Raw genomic sequence first — 17,772 nt, forward strand, 5'->3', positions numbered from 1 at the left:
ACCTCGCGTTCTGCATATGTTGCATAGGAGAGCAAGGGGTGCCATAATGATGCTAAGGAAAATTGCTCAAGGAGAGAAATTACTTGAGCATGCTTCATGGAATATCAGAATGCCATTCCTTTGGAAAAGGCTCTAAAGTACAAATATCTACATTGGACACACTTTTTAAATTTGTTTTCTTTGCTGCACTTCGTGTTTAATGTTTGAAGCAGGCACACTTTCTTTCACCAGTTAGAAAGTGCATGTATCAGTGCTTTGATTGTTGCAGGAAGCAAAAGCTGCTTTAGAAAAATATGATTATTAAAGAACATGCTTGTCTTACTTTCAGCTATTAAGAGATGCTTTATTTTATGCTGTTTTGTCTTTCAGTTCAAGAAGCTGGACCAGCTGACACTAAACAAAGATTTGGCATTATAATGTCTAAAATGCCACAATCACCTAGAGGATTGCTGCCACCGCTAAGTTCACTTGTATCACAGAAGAAGGTATCTCCAACTGAAATGAGATGTGAAGCCAGGAGAGAACTCTGTTCTGTGCCAAGTAAGTTATGAATATATTCCACTTATTGTGTGATGAAGGTGGAGATTTTTGCACTTATTTTTAAAATCGTTTTTTTCTCAAAACTTGCATTTTATCTGTCTTTGGCCTAGCACTCTTGTGTGGGGTCATTTACTGCACTGTTATAACTTGTTGATACTTGTTAACCTCTGCTATCTCTGAAAAAACAAAAAAACAAAAAAAAATCTTGCTTTTTTCCCACTTTTCTGAGATTTAAAAAAGTTCAGTTACAGGCTTGCTGTTCTTGAACTGTTTGTAAGTTTCTGTAAGGCCATTTTTTGCTTGGGCTAAAGGAAAGTCTCTCTGTTGATCAGTGACAGTGAAAAACATTGAGCAGCCTGCCTGTCCCTGTGGGAGTGGTTACTGACTTGAAACTGTAGTTTTATTGGCCATTTTGGGTCAATTCCAAAACTCCTTCATCTTCCTCTCTTAAAACCCTCTTTTGCTGCTTTTAGATAGCGCAACAGCGGCAGCCGCCTAATTGGGTTTAAACTATTCCTGGCTCCACAAAGTCTGCTCTTCACTTTTTCCCTTAGAACTGCTCTATCTCTCAATTTAAACACCATATTCTCATTCTAAATCCCTTCACTGGTCCAATTAAGTAATCCTACAAGTTAGCACTATTAAACCATAAGCACTACTTACTCTTATACTCTCTACGATTACCCTGTCCTCTATTGTTCCGTCTTAAATTCAGTTTCCCTATTACTCTAGCATGTCCAAAGGTCAGTCAATGGTTTCCTCTCCAGTCCAGCTGGTGAATCTGGGAATTTTGAGGCAATGTTACAACTGTCTCATGTACACGGACAACCCTCTCCTCCTCCAAACAGGTTCAAATATATGTGAGAGATGCAACTATTTAGCCAAACTGGTGGCTGAGCTCTCTCATCTCAAAACTGGTGTAACCAGTCAGGAGGAGAAGGTAACCTCACACAACACAGTTCCAGTATCGCATAGTCCCACCACATCAGCGAACCAAACACATAAATACACAAAAACATACTCGGAGGCTCTAAATAAAAATCTACCTAAGCAACAGAGACCTCCAAAGCAGACATCCAAGTAAACGCTACCTCAAAACAAAACACACACAACACATAACCCACAAAGTCAGTGTGCCAAGCAGCCACAGCCCTTAAGGCTGAATAACACACCTGATACTCTTGTTATAGGTGACTCTATTGTCAGACACACTGACGTCCCGCTCACCAGGCTGAATAAAGAGAAGGTCACAGTGAGCTGCCTGTCGGGTGCTAGGATCCGGCACATAACGCAAGCACTCAGGTCACTCCAAAGCAAATACAAATATGACTCAGTCATTGTACATGCTGGTGTGAATGACCTGAGACGTACCTCCCTGGACTACATGAAAAGAGACATAGAGGAGCTCTCTGATCATGTAGCCCAGGCTGGTATGACCCTGACCTTGAGCAGCATCTTACCCTTACCTAGAATGATGCCACAGTACAAAGACAAAATGATCTATTTTAACAATTGGCTAAAATTTTTATTTATTTATTTTATTTTATTTTATTTATTTTACATTTGTTGACCGGGCTAGTCTAGCTGGATATATGTCCATTTTCAGTAGAGGCCCGGGGAGAAAAGCTCCACACATTTTAAACAAAATTCACATTTACAGAAAATACATATTTAGAATGCATATACGTTTTCTTAAACAGAGGAGGCTGCAAGTTTACAAGTACATAACTATGGTTACACATATTTGAATAGACTTAGCATAGATAATAAGAAGTTACATTTCAGTGTTATTAAAGAAGACTAGTTGAGAGAAGAGAAGAAAGCAATAGTGTCGATAAAGGTAATAAAGGAAGATAATGAAAAAGGAGAAGCAGTTAGGTAATAAATCTAGAAGTAATATGAGTCACTTTAATGAATCCCGTACTAGCAAGGACTGTGCAGGAGAGGAAATATAGCAGTATTTAATATAAAATAGAATTAGAGAAGAGAAGGCAAAATAAGTTGGAGAGAAGAAAATAGATTCAGAGTTGAGAATCTAGAATCATTCAGGTAAAAATGGATAAGTTGGTCAGTCAGGTTTAGAACAGGGGCACATCCAGTGTGTTTTCAGGAAGAGCTTAAGCTTATTTTTAAACAGAGTAGTTGAGGGAAGTGTGGTAAGTTCAGAGGGAAGTAGGTTACAGGTTTTTCCAATGGAAATAGAAAACAGAGAGTCTCCAGCTCTATTGTTTGATTTGTTGATGTATACAAGAGATTTTTGTGATGATCTTAGGGACTTAAGGTTCTCATAGGGGTGGATAAGATTTGATAGGATGGGTGTTTTGTCAGGTTGATACAGTATTTTGTGGACGATGGTCAGTTGATTATATTTTAGATGTTGTTGAAATTCAAGCCATCCAAGGTGCTTTAGATTAATACAGTGATGAGTTCTGTAAGGATTTCCTGTGGCATATCTGGCTATGCTATTATAGGAGTTTTCTAGTTTTTTAAGGTTATTTTTTGACAGATTGGTAAAAATGGGTGAGGCATAAAGAAGGGTGGAAATAAGGTGTGTGTGTGGGCAATGGTAATTCTAGTTGCAGGAGTGAGGAAGGATTTGATTCTGTAAAGAGAGCCTATTTTTTTATAGGTAGTTTTCAGAATGTTGTTGATATGGGCATCAAAGTTTAGGTTATTATCTAAGGTGATACCTAGTAGTTTGGTAGTTTGATCTTGGGATATGATTGTACCGTCATGGGATGATACAGAGAGGTCTATTGGTGGAGATTACTGGTAGGTGTGAAAAGGAGAAGTTTAGTTTTTTTTGGGGTTTAATAAGAGGCAGCGTTTTGTAAACCATAGTTCTACAGAGTTAAATGTGTTTTGAGATAGGGAGTGAAGTTCAGATATAGATGAAGCAGTGTATATAAGTGTAGAGTCATCTGCGTATTGGATGCATGTAACTTGCGGAATTACTAGGTGCAGGTCATTGATGAATATAGAGAACAGGAGAGGGCCCAGTATGGAGCCTTGAGGAACTCCAATATTGACAGGTAGCTGAGTAGAGAGAGCGTTGTTCCAGAGTAAAGCTTGATGTCTGTTATTTAAGTAGGAATGGAACCATTTTATAGCTAGTGTGTCAAGGGAGAGAGATTTGAGAATGTTTATGAGTATAGTGTGGTTTACCATGTCAAAAGCTTTGGATAGGTCTATGAAAAGTGCAGAGGAGAGCATGTTAAGGTTTCAGTTGTTATTGATAGTGTCAATAAAGGAAAGGAGGGCAGTAGTTGTGCTATGGGAAGGTCGGAAGCCATGCTGGGTGTTGGAAAGCAGGTTATTTTGGAGAAGATGGTCTAGCAATTGCCTATGAATACATCTTTCCATGATCTTAGATAGAGGAGAAAGTATGGCTATGGGACGGTAGTTAGAAAGTTCAGTGGAGTCTCCTCCTTTGTGAAGGGGAATAATATGAGAGACTTTCCAGAGTTTGGGGATATATCCTTCAGTGATGGCTCTATTAATGAGGATGGAGATGGGGTAAGCAATTGATTTGGCTGCTATCTGTAGGTATTCAGATGGTAGTTGGTCAGCAGAAGGAGTACATGGTTTCAGTTTTTGGATAAGGGTGAGAATAAATGCAGTGGGGACAGGTTGGAAGAGAAAAGGTGGAGGTGGGTTAGAGCCAGAATCGGATGTTATGTCTTGAGGAGAGAGTTGACAAGCAAGATCTTGAATTGCTTTGATAAAGAAGGTGTTTAAAGTGTTTGCAGTTTGTTTAGGATTGTCTTTGTCAGTGCCTTGTGGGTTAGGCGTGATAGATGGACTTGGATGTAATAATTGATTAATACTTGACCAGAATTTTTGGGGTTTATTGTGGTAGGTCTGCTGAAATTGTAAATAGTAATTTTTTTTATCCAACACTATAGCTTTTTTTGTTTCATTTCTCAGTTGTTTGCAGTTTTGGATGTCAGTATGGTTTTTAGTTAAGCGTGATTTATTCCAGAATTTATTTCTGAGATGGATTTTTTGTTTGGTTTCCCTAGTAAGCCATGGAGCAGATTTTGTTCTTATCCTGATAGAGTGGGTAGGAGCATGATGGTTGAGTATGTTTAGGAAATTAATATTAAAGTAATAAATAAGTAATTTTTGGTGTCATTCAAAGGGGATCCAGTGTCTGTCAGCCTGGGATGACATGCTCGACAAGCCACGTTGCTTCGCTAGGGACGGCTTGCACCTGTCACCACTGGGCTTTCGGATATTGGCAAAGGCTCTTGCCACCCCCATAGTGCCTTTTTTAGGCAAGGCTCAAAAGTCAAACCCACCCCCATAGACAGCACAAGGAACAAGAAACTAAGGGTAATGCTGCTAAATGCCAGAAGTCTTAACCTCAAGATGCACGCACTCGCAGCTCTCCTCAGTATGGAGAACATCGATATCTGTGCAGTGACAGAAACCTGGTTCAAGGCTCCAGAGAGCACCCCAGCACTACCAGGCTATACCTCATATCATGCTTTTCGGCCCCAAAACCCGGACCGAACCACAAAAGGAGGGGGAGTTTCCATATTTATCTAGGATATCCACACCTCCAGGTTAGTGGCATTGCACGAAGTATCAGAGACCATCCATGTGCAACTAACAGTGGGCAAGACTGCTTTTCAGTTTATAGCATCCTACAGACCACCCTCTCAAAGTCAGGAATCCCATTCGGCTTTCCTGAAAACATTGGAGAACATGAAGATCTCTCCGAACACCATTATATTGGGCGACTGCAACTACCCAAACATTGACTGGAAGCACTACTCAAGCCCCAGCACCTTAGCCCAAAGATTCCTGGAAATTATAAACTCAAATGCTATGGAACAACTAGTCACCACTCCCACAAGAGGGGACAACATACTAGACCTGATCATTACCAACATGGGGACTCTATGCTCCACACCAGAAGTATATCCCTCATTGGTAAGATCAGACCATAAATTAATTTCACTGGATGTCCACATCCCGACCCCACCCCAGCCCAGAAAACCACAGTGAAAAACTTCTCAAAAGCGAACTTCTCACTTCTCAAAACCGGTGGAATCCTTCGTGGCCCCAGGGCCAGTGGAAACTACAGCCCAAACTGCATAATCCTATATAAATGCATTCTACGGACATCTCCAGGAATGCATGGATCATGCTATCCCAAACAAAACCAAGACCCAATCATCCAAAGGCAGGCGTCCAGTCTGGTGGACCCCTGCCATAAATAAACTGTACAACAGAAGGAGGAAGCTACTACATGATAGAGCAAAATCCCTAATAGGAAGGCATCTCTGATGAGTACTAGCAAAAAATTACGATCCCTCATAAAATCCTCCAAGGCCAGCTTCGAGAGACAAATTGCACAGGACACCAAAGACAATCATAAGGCTTTTTCAGTTATGTTAGAAACCTGGGATGCAACTCCCAGACTTGTTCCGAGTTGATTCTAAACGACAAAAATACACTGAACCCACAGACATCGCCAATATCCTGGCAGACAGGTTCAGTGCAAACTCCCCTCCCCAAAAGAGCAAGTATCTATCCCGGCAGAGGGCTGCCTCCCAAACATCTCAGATGCTCAGGTGAAGGCTGCCCTCTCCAAAGCAAAAAACACTGCTTCCATGGGACCAGATGGAGTCCCAGGTTGCGTCCTACATGAACTACAAGAGGAACTAATCCCTCAAATAAAACAGCTATACAATCTCAGCCTCACTACAGGATATGTGCCCACAGAGTGGCGTACAGCAACAGTGGTCCCACACCACAAAGGTGGAGCCTCTACGGACCCTGGAAACTATCGCCCCATAAGCCTGACTAGCTTAGTCTGCAAGGCTATGGAGAGGATCATCATGGAGCTCATAAACAAAGACATTGGGGACCTACAGACACTAGATCCTACCCAGTTCGGCTTTGTCAAGGGCAGATCCTGCCTTTTGAACCTGGTTGACTTCTTTGAAACAGTCACCAAAGCCATAGATGAAGGGAAGGTAGTCCACACAGCGTATCTGGACCTTGCAAAGGCATTTGACACAATACCCCACTCCGGCATTATAGATAAGCTATCCAGCTTAAATATAAACCCCTATGTCACAAGATGGGTCGCAAGCTGGCTCAAAGACAGAACCCACAGAGTGAGAGTTGCTGGAGCCATGTCAGACTCAAAACCGGTCACAAGTGGCGTCCCACAGGGTTCTGTCCTGGGACCACTCTTGTTCGGTATATACTTTTCCGAGGTACAGGCAACGTGGAGGACTATGGCTCACCAAGTTCGCAGATGACTGCAAACTGGGCGCCATAATCAACTCTCCAGCTGACACAAACATCCTTCAGAAAGGTCTCACAGAGGCAGATAACTGGTGCCAGCACCATGGTTTAAAGCTAAATGCCAAAAAATGTGTAGTCATACCCTTTGGCAAAAACAATGTGCCCTCAAATTACCACATAGGCGGAAACCCATTAAGTACAGAGAAAGTTATTAGGGACCTGGGGACCCAAGTTGATAGCAATCTCTCCTTTGAAAACCACATTGCCAAAGTGGTTAGAAAGACCTTCTACATAGCCCACCTCATCACGAAGGGTTTCACATCTAGATCAAGAGAGGTAATCGTGCCCCTTTATTCATCCCTCGTCAGGCCCATCATAGAATACAATGCCCCTTTTGGGATGTACCTTACCCGACACCTGCAGCAATTAGAAAGACCCCAAAAGTATCTCACCAAGAGGATCAAGGGTCTCAAACAGATGTCATATGCTGCTCGGTTAAAAAAACTGCAGCTCTACTCAGTTGCATACCGCCTACTTCGAGGCGATCTATGCCTGACATACAAAGCTATGTCAAATCCAGAATTAATGGACATGCTCCACCTCAGTAAATCTAAATCCCTTAGAGCCACACGCTCGAGGGACTTGAACCTCAGCACAGAAATAAATAGAACTTGCTGGAGGGACAGGATGTTCTTCGTCTCACATTGCTGCAGTCATAACCTGTGGGTAGTCCGCTGTCCTCGGTCGGCCCGAATACCAAAGTGTTAGGCTGGCGTCGGTCATGGCGCTCAGAACTGACGTCAGTACGCAGTAGTACTTAAGCGCATGACCGACGCCATATCCTCAGTCTTTCTTGCCGCATGGTCCGAAGCAGAAGCAGCATTTGCAAGTGCCGTTCGGCGTCCTGAAATTTTCGTTTTTCGAGTTTCAGACCGAAGACCAAGTTGGGCTAAGTACCCCGTTGGGGAATATTTTTGTCTTTTCTTGCCTCAGTTAATCCGGATGTCAGAAAAAGTTAATAATTGTATTTCTTGTGGGAAACAGATACCTCATAGGGACTATCACTCTCTCTGTATTCCTTGCTTGGGGCCTGAGCACGACGTAGTCTGGTGTTCGCTTTTGCGCTAGATTTAATAAGCGCACCATTAAACGCAGATTAGATTGTGCTAGGCTTGTTTTCGGTAAGCGGTGTAACTACAACATGCCGTCAGATCCTCCGACGCCCACTACCGCAAAGAAGCGAAAAGATAAATCGTTAAAGTCTAAACAGGATGAGTCGTCCGTTGCGGACGCCGGTTCTATGGAAACTACGGTTGAATCTGTGGATCCAGCCGAGGTCTCGGCTGAATCACAGGGGGAACCTTTAATTTTACAGGAATTGGCCTCTCTGGAGTTAGGTCAGGCCGAGGGAGCTTCTCAAGTTTCTGTAGTTCCATCATTACAAAAGGTTATTAGGCCTTCTACTTCTGTCACTAAGGGCCCTGCTAAAGCTAGACCTGGTCTTTCTGGTACAGGCATCAGCCCTAGTTCTTCGGGCTCTGTTCCTAAAAAACATATGTTGAAAATGGCAGAGGATTTGATTACTTTAATCAGGGGTTCTATGCCCCCTCCAGACAAGAGGCCTAGGGTGGAGACAGATGTGGAGGGATTGGAGCATTCCTCAGATTACTCTGAGTCTTCAGCTGAGGATATTCAGGATTTTCCTCCCTATTCTGATTCGGATGCAGAGGATTCCTGTCCTTCTGCTTCTCCTCCAGAGGATTTTTCCTTTTCTGAAACCCTGCACTCCATGAGGGAGCATTTCAAGTGGGAAGGTCAGGATTTTTCAGATTCTCGTAAGAGGCTTAGGGAATTTTGTTTTGCCACAACATAGACCTTTGGCTATTCCCGTTTTAGATGTTGTTCAGGATGTTTTTCTGAAGCTTCCCTTAATCCTGATTCTTTACCCCTGCCCCTGTCAAGCCAGACAGGTATTACAGAGTTCCAGAGGCTCATAAATATTTGTATAAGAGTCCTAGAGCTGACCCGAAACTATTAGTCAAGGACCTAAGGGTGTCAGGGCTTCTGTAGTTAAGAATCCAGTACCTCTGGATAAAGATTCTAGGGCTTTGGATAGGTGGGGTAAAAGTGTATACCTCCTCCACGCTAGCTATGAGGGCTTTAAATTGCCAGTTTCATATGCTGAAGTATCAGAACTTTCTGTTAGGTCAGTTGAATTCTAAGGTAGATGCTTTAGCTGAGGGTATAGAGTGTAAGGAATTGCAGGACTTAGTTCATGCCTCAGATCAGGTTGGTAAGCATTCCTTGCAGTGTGGCTTCGATGCTCTTCAGGCTTCTTCCAGGGTGGCTGCCACTGGTTCAGTTATTCGTAGGCATGCCTGGCTTAAGGATCAAAATTTGTCAGAGCATGTTAAAGCTCAAATTTTGGATGCTCCTCTTCAATCTGAAGTTCTTTTTGGTTCTCCTGTGGAGTCAGTTTTGAAAAAAATGGAAGACAAAGCTAAGTCCATGCAGACGGTTAAGGAATTTTTACAAGTGCAGCCCCCTAAGTTTAGCAGGAATTGGCCTGCAAAAGGATGGTCTTACCCTTCTTCCGATTTTCAGTCTAAGGGCAGGTCTAGACGTGGTAGGGGCAGAGCTCATGCTCAGGGTTCTTTCAGACCTAGGACTTGGAGTTCTCCTGCACAATCTTCTGGTGAGGGCAGGGGTCAGCCTTTTCGTAAACAGACCCAATGGCCTGTATCTCCAGCAGACTCTTCCTGTCTGGCAGCTCCTCTAGGAGGAAAGTTGGCACTTTTCAAACAACATTGGCTTTTGGTCACCCAGGACAAATGGGTGCTGGACATTATAAATCAAGGCTACAAGTTTTATTTTCATACCTTGCCTCCTTTCAAAGGCATGCCAGATGTACCTCCTCAGCAAAGGCTGGAGGCTCACAAACAGATTTTGTTACTTTTACAAATGGGGGCGATCCAGGTGGTGCCTCCGTCAGAAGTAGGCCTAGGGTTTTATTCTCGCCTATTCCTTGTGCCAAAGAAAGGAAACACTTGGAGGCCAATTCTGGATTTGTCCATTCTCAATACATACCTAGACATTCCAAAGTTCAAGATGTTAACTTTACAGCAACTTCTGCCTCTGCTAGGCAAAGATCACTGGATGGTAACTCTGGATCTCAAAGAGGCTTATCTTCACATTCCTATCAGGCCCAGCTGCAGGAGATTCCTGCGTTTTCGGGCTGGTACTTTTCATTATCAGTTCTCTGCATTGCCCTTTGGCTTATCTACTGCGCCCAGGGTTTTCACAAAGGTCCTGGCTCCTGTGATAGCCTTCTTAAGACTGAGAGGAATACAAATTTATCCTTATCTGGACGATTGCCTGATTCTTGCTCAAGACAAAGTCAAGTTACTTCAACATCTACAGTATGTAATGGCAGTTTTAAGGTGCCTAGGGTATTCTGTGAACGAAACAAAGTCCAGTCTAGTACCCTCTCAGGACATGTGCTTTCTGGGTGTGAGACTGAATACAGCCTCTCAGATGGCCTTTTGACCCCGGACAAACAAAGAAATCTTCACCTATACTTCCAGCAATTATCCCTAATGTCCAGGCTGACTGCAAGGACAGTCCTTCAAACCTTGGGGTTCATGGCATCTTGCATTCTGGTACTTCCCAATGCCAAACTGCATATGAGGAAGCTACAATGGTATCTCAAAAGTGTATGGACTCAACACTGCCACGATTTGGACACTGTCATTCAGATAATACCTTGCATCCAGAAGGAATTCTTGTGCTGGGCTCAGGAATGTCACCTAAACAAGGGACTCTCTGTGACCCGACCAGAGGCGAGTCAGATCCTAACGACGGATGCCTCAGACCTGGCTTGGGGAGCACACTTCAATGGGAAATGGATTCAAGACACGTGGCCTCCCAGACTACAGCATTTGCATATCAACATGAAGGAGATGTTGGCAGTCCAATTTGCCCTGATGGCCTTCAAGGATCTACTTCAACCAGGACACGTGTTGATTCAAACAGACAACACAACAGTTATGTGGTACATCAACAAGCAGGGGGGAACCCATTCTTACCCTCTTTGCAGACAAGCTATGATTTTGTGGGAGACTGCTCTGAGTTTGCACATCACTCTTCAAGCACGGTTTCTGCCAGGAGCACAGAACTCCTTCGCAGATGTTTTGAGCAGACAAATTGTGGATCCCCACGAGTGGAAATTGGATCCTCATGTATTCCAACAGTTGACAGTGGCTTGGGGAACTCCAGACATAGATCTGTTCGCTTCTCCACTAAATTTCCAACTGCCAAAATTTTGCACAAAGATGTTTCACCCAAAAGCTTGGAAAGTGGATGCTCTATCTTTCAGTTGGAACAACCTTCACGTCTATGCTTTTCCTCCTCTGCCTCTCCTTCCCAAGGTACTCTTGAAAGTCAGACAGGACAAGCCTTGCATGATTCTAATAGCACCGGATTGGCCACGACAGCACTGGTATCCTCTGCTGAGGAGTTTAGTAAAGGAGCCTCCTTGGCCTTTGCCACCAATTCCACACCTGTTGTCCCAGGCAAGCAATCATTTTCTCAATGTCAGGGTACAGTGCCTGCATCTGACAGCCTGGCATATTCTGTTTTAGATCCTGGGGGGTCTCAGCTTCCTCAACAAGTTTTGAATGTCATTTTGGAAGCCAGACGGCCTAGTACTAGAAAAGTTTATGCTGATAAATGGAGGAGATTTTTTCTTTGGAGCACAGCAAAGAGCTTTGATGTTTCAGTGCCTAATTTGAGTTTTACACTACAGTACCTTACTGAATTATTAGACAAGGGTTTGTCTTTCTCCTCAGTGAAAGTTCATGCTGCAGCCATTTCTGCTCACTATGATTGTGACCCTCCTTTATTTTCTCACCCTTTGTTTAAACAATTTCTTAGAGGGGCAAAGAACATAAGACCCCACGTAGAGCTCCTACTCCTTCCTGGGATCTCAATTTTGTGTTGGAAAAGCTTACTTTACCTCCTTTTGAACCAGCAGCTACGTCTGAGTTGAAGTTTTTGTCCTGGAAGACTGCCTTTTGTTGGCCATTACGTCTGCTAGGAGGGTATCTGAATTACAGGCTCTCATGGCAGTTGAACCCTTCCTGATATTTCATAAGGATAGGGTGTCCTTGCACTAACCCTACTTTTATGCCTAAAGTTATTTCTAATGTGGCCTTAAACCAGTCTATTCATTTGCCTACTTTTTATGCTGATCCCCAAAATAAAGGGTAAAAAGTCTTGCATTCTTTGGATATTCACAGGCAGTTACGCTATTATTTGAGCAGAACTAAAGAATTCAGGCAGACTCAACAGTTATTTATTTCTTTTGCTTTGGGTTCACAGGGGAAGGCTGTTTCTAAGCAAACTATTTCTAAGTGGATTGGCCATTGTATTGCTTTTTGGTATTCTCATCATGGAAAGGATGTTCCTGCTGGGATCAGACCTCATTCCACTAGGGCTACCGCCACTTCTACTGCCTTTCTAAGGGGGGTAGCTACTAAGGATATTTTGGAGGCAGCTACTTGGAGTTCAGTGCACACTTTTACTAAACATTACCATCTCCCTCTTTATTCTAAGTCCAGGGCTGGGTTTGCCACTGCAGTTTTACAGGGCATGTTGGCAGCTCCTAATGCTTTTTAGTTTGCCAGCCTCCCTTTACCTTTGCTTTGGGATTCTACCCACAGGTTATGACTGCAGCAATGTGAGACGAAGAACATAGTACAGTTTTGTACCTACCATAAATGTAGATGTTCGAGGATCCACATTGCTGCAGTCCAATTTTCCCTCCCTCCTTCCCCTCTATAGTTTGGGGTTGCTGCGTTTCTGTTGGGGTTTCTTATTATGTTATCTAGGTTGGTTGTTGGGTATTTCTATTTTGGCTATGGCCTTTCCTTTTTAGGCCTTCTGACATCTGGGGCAAGAAAGACTGAGGATATGGCGTCGGTCATGCGCTTAAGTACTACTGCGTACTGACGTCAGTTCTTAGCGCCCATGACCGACGCCAGCCTAACACTTTGGTATTCGGGCCGACCGAGGACAGCGGACTACCCACAGGTTATGACTGCAGCAATGTGGATCCTCGAACATCTACATTTATGGTAGGTACAAAACTGTACTTTCATAACCCAGAGGCTCCCTTCGCTCTGGAATAGAATTCCAGTTCATGTGAGGCAGAGCACCTCACTGAATCTCTTCAAGAAGAATCTCGATAAGTGGATGGGGGATCGTAGGTTTGTCCCAGGGATTACTCCCGTGTCACTATTAGACAGAGGCACAGTAAACTAAATCTTAAAAAGGGCACAGTATACTCAAATCAAGGGGTGGCGTAAGCCATACAGAATCGGGCTAGGCTTATAATTGCCCCAGGGCAGATAGCCTAGTATGAACCTATGAATTGAGTGTGATATTTGCATGATTCCATGGCACAGAGGGATGGAGCCTTGACTGCAGCCCAGGTGACTAAATTTGATTAGTGGTACTACTACTGGAGGACCCAGGCAGGAAGGGGGGAATAGTGGAGTGTGGCCCATTTGCCTTTCCTAGGGATGGGCTGGGGAGGACTGCGAGCATCTGGGGACATATTGGGTTAGGTGTGGTTTCCATGGTGGAGACTGAGGAAACCACCTACTGTGCTGTTGGGGAGGAGTAGGGTTGCTTGAAGAGAACACCCCTTACAAAATTGAAGGGGCTTCCTCTACCATACACTTAGCCACGAGTGTGTGTTGGAGACTTCAAGGCTGGAAAAAAAATCCTGAACTACCTCTGATAGCTGCTTCAGTGTTGGCCCCTCCCAGTTGACCCTTGCCACAGTGATGGGGAACAAATGGGTCAATTGGCTGGGAAGCGGCTGATGATTAGCAAACAGCAGGGACAAAGTGAGATGGAAAAAAGTGATTTTTACGTTTGATAAGGCCCATTTCTTTTCCCTTCTTGCTTGATAAGCTGTGGGCCTGAGTGAACCAGTAACCTGTTTCATCCTTCTGTTGCTTAGAATTGCCTCATGTCTGTCCCATGCATTTTTGAAATTTTCAGTAGTTTTTAAATGCAAGGTCCTTCTGTGAATGTTACTTTGTGTACAGCTGCTGTCCTTGTTCTTGAATCTTTCTCCATCACACTACAAATTTCAGTCATTTTGTTTATGTATGTGTATGCATACATGTTTATTCCTCATTTTCTGATCAAGTAGAGCCCATTGAGCTACTAGAGCTTGTCAGGGTAGACCCCATTGGTAAGTACACTGGAGAAATCCTTAATTTTTGTGGGAACGATATAGGAAATGACTCGTAAAGAATATCAAAAGACTTGAACAGTATTTCAGAAGAAACTATCATCAGAGGATGAAATAGACTTGGTGATTCAGAGAGATGTCTCTTGTAATTCTGAGGACCATAACTGTGACTCATAATATAGTGGAACTGTGATGGTAAATGTTTGGTGTGTGTGCGTGTGTGTGTGTGTGTGTGTGTGTGTCTCTGCCTATATATATATATATATATATATATATATATATATATATATATATATATATATATATATATATATATATATATATATATATATATATATATATATATGTATGTGTATATATATATATATATATATATATGTATATATATATGTATGTATATATATATATATATATATATGTATATATATGTATATATATATGTATATATATGTATATATATATATATGTATATATATATATATATATATATATATATATATATATATATATAAATGAACTCTGAGACTGTTGTATATTTTATGTGTATGAGTGACATGTTCCATGTATAATGTGCATTAAAGGTGTTACATCAGGTTTTGGAATTCATTGTTTGAATCACAATTTATTCTTCTGAAGTATCAAGACTTTCTGCAAACATTTGGATTTTAATGCACAAAATTGGGAATGTTTTGCATTGCAGTTGTAATGCAAAGAGTAAGAGGTAACAGAACAGAGTTGTGTGAGACTGATGGATAAAACCTTGAGAGTTTGTATGAAGCAGGAAATGACTGGATGCCAACTTTGTTATTTGTTAGATTCGTCAAGCTGCATTCTGAGGTAAAGGCAGAAACCGAAAACATTTGTGTGGTTGTTTCAGGGATTTGACCTTTGTAGTCCTAACATTATCTTGTGGAGCTCAGATTTATCAGTCCAGTGATATCTGTGGATGGATAATGGATACTTTGTTAAAACTTAATGTTTACTTTTTGTATTTTTCTGTGATGTATTCATGAGCATTCTTCGACCACCTGTGGGAAATTTTGTATGCCATACGTTTTAACCATGTGTCTGAAATGGAGGATTTTTGTAGGTGTTTCAAGACTGGCACATACTGCATGTAAGGGAAAGTTACAGCAGCCCAAGTGTCAAGACTTTGAGAATATATGCAGGCATCCAGTCTCATTTTGATTAAGTGAATGTTGAATGTTAGGTATATTTCTTATTGGCTGATTCCTGATATGTCTTGGACCCACAATCCAAGACACTGACAAATGCTGAAATGTAGGCTAGAAGTGATAAATATTTGTATAACTGCATGTTTTAGATAAAGGTCTGAGTCACTGAATATTTGTACACTGTCTCATTTAAGAAAAAAATATTGTATAATGCCAATTAGCCAGCCATGATGTTTTCAGATGTATGACTTTACTCGAAAATTCTTTGTCCCCAGATTAACTTTCCACATTGTGGTAGTAAGTAATACGTAGGAAATGTTTGCCTGCAAGACAAAATTTACAGTGCCAGCTGTTTCAAGAAGCATTACATGGCAACCAGAAGTGCTTATGTTTTTGGATCTGGAGGTGGCACAAATTACTCAAGTTCAGTATATTCGGTTTAGTAGCAAACTGCTGTAACTAAGAACATTGCAATGTATTGCACATGTAGTGACACTGATTATAAAGATAGTAAAAAAATGTCTGTTCAAATTAATGAAACATTGCTGCAGTTGATGCTTTTTTTCCCATTGTGGTCTCTGTTTATTGTCCTTTCGGACAACTGTCTTTATTCATCATATTAAGTTGGACTCCATTAAAAATTGTCTTGAGTTGTACATTTAGTATACATTTAACTGTTTTGCTAAAAAAAAAAAAACTATATTGGCCACATCCATAGCTTCTCTCTCATCTATAATAACTCCCAACAAAGTTCAAGTAATAGCAAAACCAATGTTAAGCCAATAAAAGGCATTACATCATGTATATTCTATTGTGTTTGTGTTTTTGTTAGTGGACCAACACAGTATTTCTTACTTTTTTCTATTGCTTGGGTCCTCTAACCAAAGAAAAACATGCCAGTTATGAACTTGTGTAAAAATAGGCCAAAACTGCAGTATAGCCACAGTATCCAGTGTTGTCTTTTTCATCTGACTCAGTGGATGGGTTATCAGAGCTGACTGGATCCTACATCGGGACCTTTTTCAAGCTCTTTGATACAAGGCTTAGACTCCTCCCACTGTCTGTAATTCCCTCCTCTCCCTTCCATGTCAATATTTGAGTATGTCAGATCTTGTTTGCCTCCTATTCAGTCTGAACATGTTCTGAGGGCCAGCACTTGACTGAGAGATAATTGTTGAAAAAACTGTTTTAAAAAGTACTTTTTTCAGATTAGATTTGAGGAATATCCCTCCGATATTATTTTGTTCATAGTCTTGTGGCTAGTATTTTTCATAGGCTAGTGTTTTCTTATGTTTCTAGTGTGCTTCTGGGAGTTTCTTTCCCATCCTATCTTCCTCTACCTATATATAGCAGAAAAATATTAGTCCTCAAGGGTCTTCTCCCTGCCCTAGCAGGAGAATTGACCACTTCTGGATCAACATCTACTTCCCCTTCTGACAAGAAGGTAGGGAACAAGGTCAAAAAGTTCTAAACTGAGAAAGAGAAGCAAAGAGAAGAAAAAAGAAGCAGAAACGGATTGCAGAGAAGGGGCTCAAAAGAGATCCCCAGTGCAGTCTTATCCTTCTGGATCAACTCTTAAAATGCAGAGACAGTCTGATCCACAGTTTAGTTCAGGAATTGATTTGGATCCGATCATCTTAGCCTTCATACAGATTTCCTGCAGACCCAGCCATTCCTCCACTCTACACTCTCATTCTTTTGGAAAGGTCAACTCACCAGTCTTCAAGTCCTCCTCCTTCAGGTCCTTTTGATCATTGAGAAGTCTGTCAGAAGTCAATGTCGAGCAGGATGATGCTTATGTTTCTGAATACACAGATCCAGATGTGGAGGATCCTCCTAGTGCCTCCCCACTGGAGGTATTGGGCTAGGCCTGGACAACCCCCTGCTGGTATCACCTCCTGTCTGTCCATCAAATCAGGGGCCCAAGGCTCCAAGTGATGCCCATGGGGTGACCTTGTCAGTGCGGACAGCTTGGTTGGCTTTGACTCCAATGGCTTCCCATACTCGTTTGACTCCTGTGCCTAATCTTGAAGGGTCTCTTGAATCGGGAGGTCAGAACTGAAGTCTGGGGTTGGGGTTTAACTCCGAGATTATTTGAGCTATCCATACTTTTGGGTGCTTTGGCAGTAGACAGCTCTGCTTTGATGTCGGTGTCAGTTCAGGGCCCAGGAGATTCCTTCATGGGGATCTTCAGATCCTAAGGATTCTTCCTGTGCTCCTGTTGTGACTTCAGCCTTCAAGGCTTTTGAAAGGCTGCTCTCCAGGTTAAGAGAGGAGGTCTTTCACATGTACTAAATGCTGTCCTGATCCCCTCTGAATTCTATAGCTCCTCCTTCCAGTCATCCTATCAGACAGGGCTAGCCAGCCTCAGTAAGTATCGAGGGATCTCGCCTGGTGAATTCTTCTTCTGGTTCTGAGCCTCCTTCCAGAGAAAGATCTAGGAAACAGACTTGCAAAAGGAGACATTTGGATTCCCCTCAGGAATCCTCCACTAAAGGTACTGACTTTGAGGAAACGGGGAGTGCCTAA

At 42.3% G+C, this 17,772-nt stretch overlaps 1 protein-coding gene across 1 annotated transcript in view; it reads left to right on the top strand.

The window, feature by feature from the left end:
* The first annotated feature begins 374 nt into the window (after positions 1-374).
* Positions 375-17,772, top strand: part of LOC122794131 — a 310,734-nt gene continuing 293,336 nt past the window's right edge. Inside the window, exon 1 of the mRNA XM_044062312.1 lies at positions 375-540. Within this exon, the coding sequence (XP_043918247.1) occupies positions 417-540 (124 nt within the window). The 5' untranslated portion in view covers positions 375-416. The remainder of the gene's footprint in view (positions 541-17,772) is intronic.

This window comes from Protopterus annectens, chromosome 2.part1 (assembly GCF_019279795.1).
Source record: "Protopterus annectens isolate FY-2018-M chromosome 2.part1, PAN1.0, whole genome shotgun sequence".
Taxonomy (NCBI): domain Eukaryota; kingdom Metazoa; phylum Chordata; order Ceratodontiformes; family Protopteridae; genus Protopterus; species Protopterus annectens.